A 14,918-nucleotide genomic window follows, 5' to 3' on the forward strand; every position below is an offset into this window, starting at 1 on the left:
AGAGGGAAGGCAGGGTGGTGACCTGTAGGACCTGTGGCCATGTTCCTAACGCTCCATAGAGTGATGAGTGATCATCACAGACGATTCTATGGTAACCGGCAGTCGCTGCATTATTCCAGTCCGACACAGAAATTCGCATCTCTTATTCTGACGAATCAATAGAGCAGGTCTGGTTTTCTTCCAGCAGATTATGTTATGTCTGAGGTATTGATGGTCAGGAACATTTATGATTGGCACTGTCACAAAGTAATTGTCCCTTAAAAAATTCTCAGTAAATATTCCTTATTAATTTAAGCCTCATGCACATGGCTGTAGCTGTTTTGATGAGGATTTGTCAAACTGGATGTAATTTTTAATCGCTGCACCGTCTACGTGTTGAGCTGCATTGCTTTCTTTTTACGGACGCGGATGACAATCTTGTGTGCCTCTGTGTTTTTTCACGGACCCATTGACTTGAATGGGTCCGCGAACCGTTGTCCATCAAAAAAATAGGACAGGTCATATTTTTTTGACGGACAGGAAACACGGATCACGGACGCGGATGACAAACGGTGCATTTTCTGAGTTTTCAACGGACCCATTGAAAGTCAATGGGTCCGCAGAAAATCACGGAAAACGGAACAATGGACACGGATGCACACAACGGTCGTGTGCATGATGCCTTACCCGCATCCAAGTGCGGTTGTTCCGTACTTAAAATAGATGAAGAGCAGGTGAGAGCCGTTTCATCTTTCTTGCTGTGTAGCTGTTTTTGCGGTCCGCAAACTGCAGATCTGCAAAACATGGTACCGGCCGTGTGCATTTGACATTTTGCGGATCGCTACATCCTGCCCTCTGTTAGAACTGTCTATTCTTGTCCGCAAAATGGTAATTGAAATGAATAGGTCCGCATCTGATCCGGAAAAAAAAAATGAGGATCTGATACAGACTAAAACCACGGTCGTGTGCATGAGGCCTTATTCTGTTTCCAAGTTGGAAAAATGTGGTATCCTAAAAAACTTTTTTTTTTTTAATTCATATCTGTTTCTGCAAAAGATGGGTGGACATCAAAATAGTGTCTGATACCCAGCTTTCCAGAAGTCCTGACTGGTAAGCATTGGGGGTAGGCTCTGCCATGCCATGCTGGCATCATTGCTTATTTAGCAGCTGCCACTGACATGCAGACCTTTCTCTCTAACATTGTCTTGGCTGCGCGGCTATAGGATCATTAGTCGGATCAGATGGTGCAGGAACTAAAAACCAACTGCTGCCGTTATTAGCATTCATTTCATATGGAGCCGTAGTGAGTAGCAGATGTATGGTACGGTACTGTGTTGGCACCATGACTGTGCTGAAGAGCTTGCAATCTAATGAGCAGTCATGTAGTGCACGGCTGGACTGAATGAACCTATAGGACAGTGAAACAGTGTATGTAGTTACAAATATTATACTGCTATCTGGTAGGGGTTGTCCCACCTCAAACATTGGTTGCACATTGCTAGGATATACCAACACTGTCAGATAGGTGCAGGTCCCACCTCTGGGACCCACACCCATATTTAGAATGAAGTCCTCAAACAGAACAAGGGCGCATCACGCATGCATGGCCACCCTCCATTGATTTCAGCTAATTCCGGCAGTTCCATAGAAGTGAATGGAGCGGTGACTGTGCTTGCGAGGTGCATTCTCAGTACATGGGACTTCCGAAAATAGCCGAGTACTCCGCTTGGCTGTTTTCGGCGCTTCCTTAGAACTGAATGGAGGAAAGCTACTCATGCACAGTGCGCTCTCCCGAACTTTTGTGGCTCGGTTCTATAGACAGGTGTGGAACCAGTACCTATATGACATTGGTAGTATATTCTAGTGATATGCCACCAATAGGGATGAGCGAATCAACTTTGGATGAAACATCTGAAGTTGATTTGCATAAAACTTAGTTCCAGTACTGTACGGAGCAGGGGCTCTGTACAGTATTAGAATGTATTGGCTCTGATGAGCCGAAGTTATTGCTCGTGATACTTCACGCAAAACTTTCATAACTAAATTTTTACTGTAATAATTTTTTTCCTGAACTCGGGTTCGGTTCGAAGGTACCGAGTTCGGGAAATGTTTTTTTTATAGTAGAAATTAATTTATGAAGTTATTACCGAAGTCTCATGAGACTTCACAAAGTAATACGTTCGGCTCATCGGAGCCAATACATTCTACTATTGTACGGAGCTCCTGCTTGGTACAGTATTGGAACAAAGTTTTATGCGAATCAACTTCCGATGTTTCATCCGAAGTCGATTCGCTCATCCCTAGCCACCAATATTTGATGTGACAACCCCTTTAAGGTGGTCAAAGCGTTTAATATATTTGTCAAGGCAAACTTTTGTAATACTGCACATACTATTTATATTATAGTTTCCCTGCATAATGGTTCTTATGTAAGATACACATTTTATGACTTCTTCACGTAATTTTCTATTGCTGATGGCAGATACAATAGCGAGATATAAAACCCAGCAGGAGATGAGTGGGCTTCATTCAACCCATTATAGGTCATCAGGTCTAATTGTGCACAACATGACTGCGCTCTGCCTTGTCTTGGTGCTCGCGGTGCTTTTGTGCCTACAGATAATAAGACAGATAAAATGTATTGTAGCATAATTGAGCGTCACAAAAATCCAGCTCGATAACTGCAAGGACATGGTGTGAAGCTGCGCAGACTCCTGTGGAAGCTTCCATAACCTGCAGCCTAGTTACAAAATGGTTTATTGCAATTGCATAACCCACTTTGATGAAGGGTCTAAGACCCTCAATTGGAACAACACGAGGAAAAGTATCGCAGGGTATGTGGTTTAGCTGCAGCTGCTCAGACCATTGACCTTCAACCTCATTACACCTGTTTACAGCAATATTTACAAAGGGTATAGCCACGTGTCAGATTTGCAAATTGCAGATATTTACTACAGGATGCGATTTCTGCTGTTTCCTGTCCAGGTCTTTCATGTATTTTTTTTTCTGTGACACGGACAAAAATCTGCATAGATTCTTAATGGGAGATTTAAAGAAGTGATGTAAAGGAAAACTGGCTTAATTGCCCATAGCAACCAATCCGATTTCACCTTTCATTTTCCAAAGGAGCTTTGAAAAATGAAAAGTTGAGTCCCCCAAGGGTCCAGTCACACAACCATAGGCCATCCGTGCCCGTATTGCGGACCATTGACATGAATGGGTCAGCAATCCTCAAGATGTGGTGCGGAGTGCATAGGACATGTCCTATCTTTTGCTGTATATTGCAGACCCATTCATGTTAATGTAAAAACACCAAGTTGGAGCTCACCTCACCATACACCACTGAGGAGCACGGACACAGAACCGGAACCAAGGCTGAGAAATGGCAAAAAAAGTAGATTGTCCAGCTTTACCTCGGAGTGCGTATTTTATTAGGAAACGTGCTTAAAAACCAAACATCAGGCTAATTTCATCAACATGTTTCGGATCAACATATATTACAGATCTTTCCTCATTCATGTTAATGAGTCTGTGCTGCAATACGGCATTAACATGGCACATGCATATCTGTAGCGCAATGATAATTTTTTATCCTGTAGAACAGTGTTCCCCAACTCCAGTCCTCAGGACCCACCTGCCGCTCATGATTGGAGAATATCCTACAGAATGAATACCTGAGGTATGTCCCGAAGCATTAACAATAACTATATCACCTGCTCAATACTAAGGAAATCCTGAAAACATGGCAGGCAGGTGGGCCCTAAAGAACTGGAGTTGAGGAACACTTCTGTAGATCAATGTTCCCCAACCTGTGGCTTTCCTGCTGTTGTAATACTACATATCCCATCATGCCCTGAAAGGCTGCAGCTGGCATGGCATGATGGGAGTTCTAGTTTTACAACAGCTGCAGAGGCACAGGTTGGAGATCACTGCTGTTGAGACTAGAAGCAATGCTAAAGAACTCATTACTTAGGATACAGCAATTTTTGGCCATGATAGCTTTCGCGTGACCAAAGTTCGCAGTGTAGCAGGGCTGCCATAAAAGTAATGAATGAGATTGCAGTGCGACTCACCACGATATAAGAGTCACAAAAAATCCAGCACTGTGACCCCATTCATTCCCATGGCAGCCATGCCACACTGCGATACTTGGGCGTGACACGGGCGCTCAACACATGTTTCACCCCAAATCGCTACATGGACATACCTTATGTTTTTTTAGCCTGCAATTGTCTCTGTTTCTCATTGTGCAACAGTTTAGTCAATGACTAAATTATCATTAATCTTAATGTACTAAGCAAGAAAATGATAAAGTCATGTGTATGTAGCCACAGATAATGATTACATCTCTTGATGTCCGCTGTGATGGTTCTTGTTGGGTTTTATGTAATTAGCACAGTTTTTGTTTTTTTCTGCAAATTCAGTTGTTGTCTCTTTTCTCAGTGCCAGATATAATGTCTGACTCTGATTATTTTTATCTTCTGTTTTTACATATTGCAGGTTTTGTACAAAGTGTTTAATTCCTTTGTTGAGATGGGACCAGGGAACATCCAGGCGGCTGATTACATGAAAGGCGTGGGTGAGTAATGGGGGAGTTGCTATTCATCAGGCACCTTAGCTGGTCATATTTTCTGCCTGCGGCAGTGGACATTGAGTAATTAACCCATAATAGAGTGGTTTATAAAGGTGGTTTCACACACAGCGGGGTACATTAATCAGACTAGTGTAAATGAAAACTGGAAAGCTTACCGGTAGTTGCCGATAGCAACCAGTCACATTTCACCTTTCATTTTCCAGAGAAGCTCTGAAAAATGAAAGGTGGAATCTGATTGGTTGCTATGAGCAACTAAGTCAGTTTTCTTTTACACAAGTTTTGATAATTCTACCCCAGCATTTTCTAGAAAAAGAACATTAAGCCAAGAATGGACCCAGCAGGAAGGCGTACTATAAGGACTCCCTTTATATTTTTGATTCTTGGCTTTGGCTTAAAAAAATAAACTGCATCAAAAGCTGCACTAAACTGCAGGAGCAAGTTTCTAAAAATAAAAATAAAAAAGTAACATTTCAGTAAAACCACACTAAGGGCTCATGCACACAAACGTATTTTCTATCCCTGTTTTGCAAACCATATGCGAAACCATTCATTTCAATGGGTCTGCAAAAAAATAGAAGTTAATCCATGTACATTCCGTTTCCGTATGTCCGTTCCGCACAAGAATAGAACATGTCCGCATTACGGACAAGGATACAGGGGTGTGGAAATAAAAATTTAAAAAATACTTGTCAAAGGACTAAAGCAGGGGCTCGATCTACTTGTCCCTCATGACAATCTACTTGTTCTGATACAAAAAATTATTTTAAATCAAAACCGTATTTCAATGCACCGCCGCACTTCCTTATGCAGGGAGGTGGCTGGCTTGGGTTCCAGTCTTTGTGGTGTGAAATTACTCTAAGTTTAGTCCTCGTTCACAGCAGAGGATTCTGTCCAGAATGCACTACATCACGGCTGTCTCACTATGTTGTCTATATATATATATATATATATATATATATCCTCTGTATACGGGGCCGGTGTGAATGTATCCTGGGGCCACAGCCAGCCAGGGCTGTGTACATATATATATATATATATATATATCCTCTGTATACAGGGCCGGTGTGAATGTATCCTGGGGCCACAGCCAGCTGTAATATATATATATGATATAATGGCTGATACCAGAGAGATGAGGCTGCAGACACAGCAGTAATCACTTACCACGACCTTCTCTGGTTTTGCTGCAAGAACTGAAGGACCTGACATGGCGTCACCGCCATGTGGTCAGAACAGGAAGGGGCGGAGCTCAGCAGTGGAGAAGAGCGGTGTATGTACTTGAATTGGCTGTGATGACGTCACACCCATGTGACTAGACCAGTTATGGAGGGGCTATTTTATTCAGTGTACAATGGTGTAAATAAAAGCCGCAAGTAAATGGCGGCCATCCTGTGTGTGCAGCCAGAACCTTATCTAGAATGATGGGGGTGGTAGTAAGATGGATTGTGTGAGGGAGGCGGAGGAAGGAAACACAGACAGCAGAGGTAGGGAGGAGGGCTACTTGCCCGCAGCAGGGCTAAGCTACTGAACAAACTACCTGCCCGGTGCCCGGAACTGCATGTCCCGGGCGTCGGGCGATACGATTTCCTCACCCCTGAGGATATGACTGTTCTATTAGGGGCCAGCTGTTACGTTCTTCAAAATACGGAATGCACACGGACGTCATCTGTATTTTTTGCGAACTGCAAAATACATACGGTCGTGTGCATGAGCCCTAAGGCTAAGTTCACATGTGGCAGATCATTTCTTGCCTGGATATGGCTGCAAATCCACTGCAAAATCTGCAATTAAAAAGGTGAAATCCACAGTTGTACGAATTGCCATGCTGCAGATTCAAAATCTACTCTGCAACATTTGAATGAGATTTGTTATATCTCATACACTTTACTGCCATTGTGGATTTTACGCACAGTTCAATGGCAGAACATGCTCAGCCTCTCTGTCCCGTGGAACATACACTGCCTGTCCAAAAAAAAGTCACCACCCGGATTTAACTAAGCAAATAGTTATGAGCCTCCTATTGGATAATTACTGCATGGGCGATTATCTTTCAGCTGGCAACAAGTTATTTACCCCAACTGGTGCAATGAGTTGCTTCTCATTTCTTAAACAACCATATCGAAAGACACATCTCGTGGTCGTGGAAAAGATGTTAGTCTGTTTGAGAAGGGTCAAATCATTGGCATGCATCAAGCAGAGAAAACACCTAAGGAGATTGCAGAAACTACTAAAATTGGGTTAAGAACTGTCCAATGCATTAGTAAACTGGAAGGATAGTGGGGACCCATCGTATTCAAGGAAGAAATGTGGTGGGAAAAAAATCCTGAATGATCGTGATCGGCGATCACTTAAACGTTTGATGAAATCAAATCGAGGAAGAACAACAGTAGAACTCGGGGCTATGTTTAATAGTGAAAGTAAGAGCATTTCCACACGCACAATGCGAAGGGAACTCAAGGGATTGGGACTAAACAGCTGTGTAGCCATAAGAAAACCACTAATCAGTGAGGAAAACCAGAAAAAAAGGCTTCAATTTGCTAGGGAGCGTAAAGATTGGACTCTGGAGCAATGGAAGAAGGTCATGTGGTCTGATGAGTCCAGATTTACCCGGTTCCAGAGTGATGGTGGCATCAGGGTAAGAAGAGAGGCAGATGAAGTGATGCCCCAATCATGCCTAGTGCCTACTGTACAAGCCTGTGGGGGAAGTGCTAGGATCTGGGGTTGCTGCAGTTGGTAAGGTCTAGGTTCAGCAACAGTATGTGCTCCAGGAATGAGGTCAGCGACTACATGAACATACTGAAGGACCAGGTTATTCCATTAATGGATTTGTTCTTCCCTGATGGCACGGGCATATTCCAAGATGACAATGCCAGGATTCATCGGGCTCAAATTGTGAAAGAGTGTTTTTTTTTTTTTTTTTGGTGGTGCCTTTCTTTTTTTTGACAGGCAGTATATATATATATATATGGTCAAGGTGATCCGCTCAGAATCTGCCTATGTAAAGGTCCATGATTTAGGCTAGGGCTACACAGTTGCGAAACAAAAGGGCTACAACTACATTGCAACGTGCGTCTCACGAATGCAACATTTGTTGTAACGATAGTGTATGGTGTTGCACTTCGACATACTGTAACGTGACAGTCACAAAAAAATCCAACTTGGATGGATTTTTGCAACTGTCGCAGTCGCAGCATGTTGCAGTGCGACACCATAGACTATCATTGCAATACATTTAACCGTGTAGCCCTAGTCTTTCATTAGTTTTTGGAATATGGTTGATAATTGGATATGTTCTGACTGGCTCTAATGTTAATAAGGTTCAGGTCAAGACTACAGGGTATGTGCAGTGAAGTTCTCAGCAAACCATCCTTTCATAGATTCTCATTATTGTCTGAGGAATCCGCATGCTGACCTGTAGAGACAGTACTGAAGGATCAAGGAGCTTCAGGCTCTGTCTGTCATTATACCACAAGTGTATATGACAGGATGACCATGTGTGATTACATGATGTTGTGACCTTTTGCCTTTGCTTTCTTGTTCCATTTCTCTATATCTTACTGCATTCTCAGGCTCCTTCTTTGTGGTGAGTCTTGGAGGAACAGCCGTTGGTTTAGTGTTTGCTTTCCTGCTCGCCCTCATCACCCGGTTTACAAAGCGTGTCCGCATCATAGAACCTCTGTTCATCTTCGTGATTGTCTATCTCGCCCACCTCACCGCAGAGATGGTGTCGCTTTCTTCTATATTAGCGTGAGTGCATTCTACCAGCCATAGGCAGACCTGTACTAGACTTCACATAAGTATATGACTGGATCTAAAAGCTAGCAATCAAGAATCGGACAGTTACTTTAGTGAGGGGGTTAGTGACCTTGTTTCTATTTTTGCATCATTTTCTTGATGCAACATGAAGTGTAAGGAATGGGTCACAATGGCTATGCTCCTATCTATACATACAGTAAAAATACTTTGAGGCACTACTACTATAGGGTTTGCACCTGTTTTCAGGAGTTAAAAGCTGTTTCTAATTCATATTTTGAGACTAATTTTGGAGTGGTCTTTGTTTTGCGCCTTATTTTTTATGTATTTATGTTGGTGCACCTTTTTGTGCACCTGAATTAGGTGCATAAACAGTCTTATTTCTACTCCATTCCTGACCAGGCTTATTTTTCATGTGTGTTTTGAGGGGGAACGTGCACAGTTTTTTGCATTGAAAGAGAGAGAGTTGTGATTTTTTTTCGTGAGCAAACCAATGAGACAAGTCTTAGTGAATATGAACCTGTCTTAGAAGAAAACAACCACTAGAGGTCAGACTTAAGCCAAATACGATAAAGGCCTCATGCACACGACCGTTCCAATTTTTGCGGTCCGCAAAACACGGAAGCTGCCAGTGTGCCTTCCGCAATTTGCAGAACGGAACAGGCGGCCCATTGTAGAAATGCTTATTCTTGTCCGCAAAACGGACAAGAATAGGACATGTTATATATTTTTTTTTTGCGGGGCCACGGAACGGAGCAAGGGATGTGGACAGCACACGGAGTGCTGTCCACATCTTTTGCGGCCCCACTGCAGTTAAATGGTCCACACCCGAGCCGCAAAAACTGCGGCTCTGATGCGGAACAGAACAACGGTCGTGTGCATGTAGCCTAAAGCCCCTTTCACACGGGCGAGTATTCCGCGTGGATGCGATGCGTGAGTTGAATGCATTGCACCCGCACTGAATACTGACCCATTCATTTCTATGGGGCTGTTCACATGAGCGGTGATTTTCACGCATCACTTATGTGCTTTACGAGAACACCTGCGATCGGTGTTCTATAGATTGTATTATTTTCCCTTATAACATGGTTATAAGGGAAAATAATAGCATTCTGAATACAGAATGCATAGTCAAATAGCGCTGGAGGGGTTAAAAAAAATAAAAAAATAATTTAACTCACCTTAGTCCACTTGTTCGCGTAGCCCGGCATCTCCTTCTGTCTCCTTTGCTGAACAGGACCCGGGGTGAGCATTAATTACATGAACAGGACCTGTGATGATGTCACTCCGGTCATCACATGTTCCATCACATGATCCATCACCATGGTAAAAGATCATGTGACGGACCATGTGATGACTGGAGTGACGTCATCACAGGCCCTGTTCATGTAATGAATGCTCACCCCAGGTCCTGTTCAGCAAAGGAGACAGAAGGAGATGCCGGGCTACGCGAACAAGTGGATTAAGGTGAGTTAAATAAAAAAAAAAATTTTTAACCCCTCCAGCGCTATTTGACTATGCATTCTGCAAGGGAAAATAATACAATCTACAGAACACCGATCGCGGGTGTTCCCGTAACGCACCCGCACATTTTCCCGCAACGCCTAAGGCTACTTTCACACTAGCGTTTTTGCTGGATCCGTTACTGTTAATACAACCATCTGCATCCGTTATGAACGGATCCGGTTGTATTATCTTTAATATTGCCAAGACGGATCCGTCATTAACTCCATTGAAAGTCAGTTGGGGACGGATCTGTTTTCTATTGTGTCAGAGTTAAACAGATCCGTCCCCATTGACTTACATTGTAGGTCATGACGGATCCATCTTGCCCGCATCCTATGACGGATAGAAAACCGCAGCTTGCTGTGGTTTGCTGTCCGGTATGGGAACACAACCAAACGGAACAGAATGCATTTTGGAGCATTCCGTTCTGTTCAGTTATGCTTTGTCCCCATTGACAATGAATGGAGACAAAACTGAAGCGTTTTTCTCCGGTATTGAGCCCCTATTACGAATCTCAATACCCGATAATAGAAACGCTAGTGTGAAAGTAGCCTAAGCTGATTTATTAAGAGATCATAAATTTGAGGCAATTTAAAGACAGGTATTTGAAATACCCCAGTCTTTTTTTTTACTTTAAAAAAAGACAAGCTTAAAGGGGTTGTCTGGGTTGAGCTCTGATTATTTCCTGCTCCGATGCTCTCCTTTGCCCTGCGTTAAATCGCACAGGGGAAAGGCATTTTTTGGAGATCCGGTGACGTACAGAGATCTCCATGGGGACCTCTAGGCAAAGGCTTTTGTCTAGCAGTGGGCCTGGTGATGTCACCAGCACTAATGGGCGGGCTTTAGTGCTGCCCTAGGGTATAAAATGGCTAGGGCAGCCCTAAAGCCTGCCCATCAGAGCCAGTGACGTCACCAGAAGCCTCTCCCTAGCAGTGTAATAATCTAAACGAAAAAAAATGCTCCCATGCTGATATTGGGGGGCTGGAGGGGTTAATATAAACAAAAAATGGTATGCTATACCAGCTATCTTGCTATATAACTGTGTAAAGTCCAGATTTCTCTGATGCAGCACATAAATAAATTCTGCTGCCAGGAAAGTGCTGTACAAGCTCTAGCGCTCTGCAGGTCTCTATAGATGACCGTCGAAAGGATAGCATGAAAAAAAGTGATAGGCTCCTTTGTTAGTTTGTGGTAATGTCACCATGTGGTGATGGCATCGGCCCCAGCAGCATCACAGAAACAATCAGACACCATCGGATGCTACCAGTATGTAAGAGATGTGTATGGAAGTATAGAAGAGATGGGTTGGTAAGTGGTTCTAAGACAGTGGGTTACAAAGCGGGACCAGTGTCTTTCAATGGCCCAATTAATCCTGGCGCAGACTTAATATGTAATACAGATGAGATCTATGTTCTTATGGTCCCAGCCCTGGGATGGACGCCTCCAGTACAACGTGCAGAATGAGCAACGACTTTTATTAAAAAATGTTATTTAAAATTCCATTAACAGCATCTCAGCGTAGAGTCAAATGTGGAGCCGCTTCCCCATATCGCACCCACTCTTGCTTTTCCTCACTTTCTCTCTGCCTTATAAAAAAAAATAATAATGGAAAAGCTGAGTCACAAGCGGTGTGAAAAGGAAAAGGTGAAATCAGAGCTCCTCCGTGACTCATTGCATGACCTGCTTCTCTGCAAATTTCAAAGCAATATCAGCTGGAGCCCACGTGTCTGCAGTAATGTGCAGTATGCACTGCAGGGGTCCTGTACATGTCCAAATAATGATTATGGCATGACTTAGGAGGGGGGCAAAAGTGTATGTAAGGTTTCTTTCACACCAGCATTTTTGCTGGATCTGTCATGGATCAGCAGAAATGCTTCCGTCATGAGAATACAGTCTGCATCCGTTATGAATGGATCCGGTTGTAGTTACTTTAACCTCTTGGGGACATAGGGCGTACAGGTACGCCCTGATGTCCCGGTGCTTAAGGACACAGGGCATACCTGTACGCCCTGTGTATTTCCGATCACCGGCGCGTGGCGGGTGGTGATCAGAACTGCTGAAATCCTGTGACCCCCCCTCGTATCGGCGATCGCCGCGGATTAAACCCTTCCATGCCGTTCTATGCCGCTGACCGCGGCATAGAAGGGGTTTGTGTTTGAGTGAGCCTATCGAGTCCTCACACTGCTGTGGCGGGGACTAGATGTTTCAGAAGGCAGCCCGATGCCGTGCATCGGGACCTGCCTTCTACGGGAGCCGAGGAGATCCAGCCTCAGGCTGCGTCTCCTAGGCAACCTGTTAGTGTATGACTCATACACTTACAGGCAATGCATTACAATACAGTAAAGTAAAAAAAAGTGTTTTTAATAAAATTAATAAAGTAATAACATTTATAAAGTAAAAAAAGAAAAAAAAAACACCCCTTTGCCCTTATTTTATAATAAAAAACAGAAGAAGAAAAAAAAAACACACACATTAGGTATCGCCGCGTCCGTTATGACCGGCTCTATAAATATATCATATGATCCACCCTGTCCGATAAATACCATAAAATAAATAAAATAAAAACGGTGTAAAAAAAGCCATTTTTGTCACCTTACATCACAAAACGTGCAACACCAAGTGATCACAAAGGCATATGCCCCCACAATAGTACCAATTTAACCGTCTCCTCATCCCGCAAAACATGAGCCGCTACCTAAGACAATCGCCCAAAAAATTTAAAACCTATGGCTCAGAACATAGAGACCCTAAAACATCATTTTTTTTGTTTAAAAAATGCTGGTATTGTGTAAAACTTAAGTAAATAAAAAAAGTATACATATTAGGTATTGCCGCGTCCATAAGAACCTGCTCTATAAAAATATCACATGACCTAACCCCTCAGGTGAATACCGTAAAAAAAGCAATTTTTTGTCTCCTTACATCACAAAAAGTGTAATAGCAAGCGATCAAAAAGTTATACGCACCCCAAAATAGTGCGAATCAAACCGTCATCTCATCCCGCAAAAATCATACCCTACATAAGATAATCGCCCAAAAACTGAAAAAACTATGGCTCTCAGACTATGGAGACACTAAAACATGATTTTTTTGTTTCAAAAATGAAATAATTGTGTAAAACGCACACAAATAAAGTAGACATATTAGGTATCGCCGAGTCCGTAAGAACCTGCTATATAAAAAAAAATCACATGACCTAAAAAGCCAGTCGCCCCAATGACTGATCCGTCATCAACACCACTGAAAGTGAATTGGGGATGGATCCGTTTTCTATTGTGTCAGAGAAAACATTTCCGTCCCCATTGACTTACATTGTGAGTCCTGACGTCTTGTTCCAACCACATCGCAGATATAAAAACGCTGCTTGCAGCGTTATTCTGTACACAATGGGGACGCAAATAAATGGAACAGAATTTGTTCTGGTGTATTCCTATTCCGTTTCGTTCAGTTGAGTTTTGTCCCCATTGAGAATGAATGGGGACAAAACAGAAGTGTTTTTGCCCGCTATTGAGATCCTGTGATTGATCTCAGTATTGGAAAGGGAAAGCACAGATGTGAAAGTAGCCTAACAAAAAAAAATCTTCAACTTTTCAATATCTTTGCTTGTTGTCATAATTTAAAAACCCTTGACTGCCTCCAGCAGCTGAGAACCCAGAAAAACATTAACAGCTCTGAGACACTGTTATGAACCCTGCAGCTATTAATCAGAGCTAGATCATTCAGGTTTCTAGTCTCAGAATGTAAACAAAAATTAGCAAGCAGAGATCTTGAAAGTGGGGAGCAATTAAACTACAAAGTAAGGCCTCTTTCACACGGGCGTGACGGATTGGCTCCGGATGCATTGAGGGTGCATTCAGTGAAACTCGCACCATTTTGCAAGCAAGTTCAGTCAGTTTTGTCTGCAATTGCGTTCAGTTGTTCAGTTTTTTCAGCGCGGGTGCAATGCGCTTTGATGCGATTTTCATGCGCGTGATAAAAAACGAGTGTTAGCAACCATCAGTGAAAAAAGGCACTGCATCCGCACTTGCGGATGGGGCCAGGGCTATGTGAAAAACACAGAATATAGAACATGCTGTGTTTTTCAGGCAACGCAGAACTGATGCATGAAAGAAAACGCTCATGTACACAGCCCCAATGAAATGAATGGGCCAGGATTCAGTGCGGGTGCTATGTGTTCACGTCACGCATTGCACCCTCGCGGAAAACTCGCTTGTGTGAAAGGGGCCTAAGTGAGGAGATGTCAGAATTTTTCACTACACAGTGATTATGCTTGAGCTGCCTTTCTAGATGATCTGCCAGTTTTCGAGCCTGTATTTTGAGTAATGGGGTTCACAACACAATAAATGTTCCATATGCTGCAAGTTATAATCAAAACATCAAAAAATGTGAGGCCCAAAGAAAGTGCAAAGTCGGAGCTCCATCTAGTGTTACAGTTGGAAAATACAGGTAATCTGTTTGCTCTGGGTAGAGGGTTGCTGGTGGTTTATGTTTTTCCATTTGGTTAATCATTAATCATGAGAGATGTAGTTTTTTTTAACCATAGATTTGTGGTTATATGTATAGTGCATGGTGAAAGCTACGTAATGGTAGAAATCTTTATAATTTCTGCACAGGGTGACATTCTGTGGCTTGTGCTGCAAAAAATATGTTGAAGCAAACATCTCCAACAAGTCCAGGACCACTGTCAAGTACACGATGAAGACTTTAGCCAGCAGCTCTGAGACGATCATCTTCATCTTCCTTGGAATATCAGCAGTGGACACCTCCAAGTGGATGTGGGACACGGCCCTGGTGCTGTCCACACTCCTCTTCATCTTTGTGTTCAGGGCTGTTGGTGAGGTTTTGCATTTTTTTCCCTTTAAATATTTCTAAATGCATACATTTTCATAATTACTATATGTATAGTATATTAGTCTACAGCTGTATTCACTAATTCTGCAGGCTTCAGAGCTGAATTTTGACTGCAGCTCTGGAGTACGATGCAGGCTGGACATTTTAAGTAATACGTTGGGGGGTGTCTTCTTGCTGGCCTCCTAAAGGCCTTTTAAAGTTCTCCCAGAAATGACGATGACTGAAGTTAAAGCGA

The 14,918-nt window shown here is 42.9% G+C and overlaps 1 protein-coding gene across 1 annotated transcript in view; it reads left to right on the plus strand.

Moving 5' to 3' along the window:
- The window catches only part of LOC122920102 (sodium/hydrogen exchanger 5-like), a 144,164-nt gene that overhangs the window by 77,447 nt on the left and 51,799 nt on the right, over positions 1-14,918 (plus strand). Inside the window, exons 6-8 of the mRNA XM_044269311.1 lie at positions 4,480-4,558; positions 8,143-8,320; positions 14,446-14,666. Coding sequence (XP_044125246.1) covers positions 4,480-4,558; positions 8,143-8,320; positions 14,446-14,666 — 478 coding nt within the window. The remainder of the gene's footprint in view (positions 1-4,479; positions 4,559-8,142; positions 8,321-14,445; positions 14,667-14,918) is intronic.

Source organism: Bufo gargarizans, chromosome 10 (genome assembly GCF_014858855.1).
Source record: "Bufo gargarizans isolate SCDJY-AF-19 chromosome 10, ASM1485885v1, whole genome shotgun sequence".
NCBI classification, from domain to species: domain Eukaryota; kingdom Metazoa; phylum Chordata; class Amphibia; order Anura; family Bufonidae; genus Bufo; species Bufo gargarizans.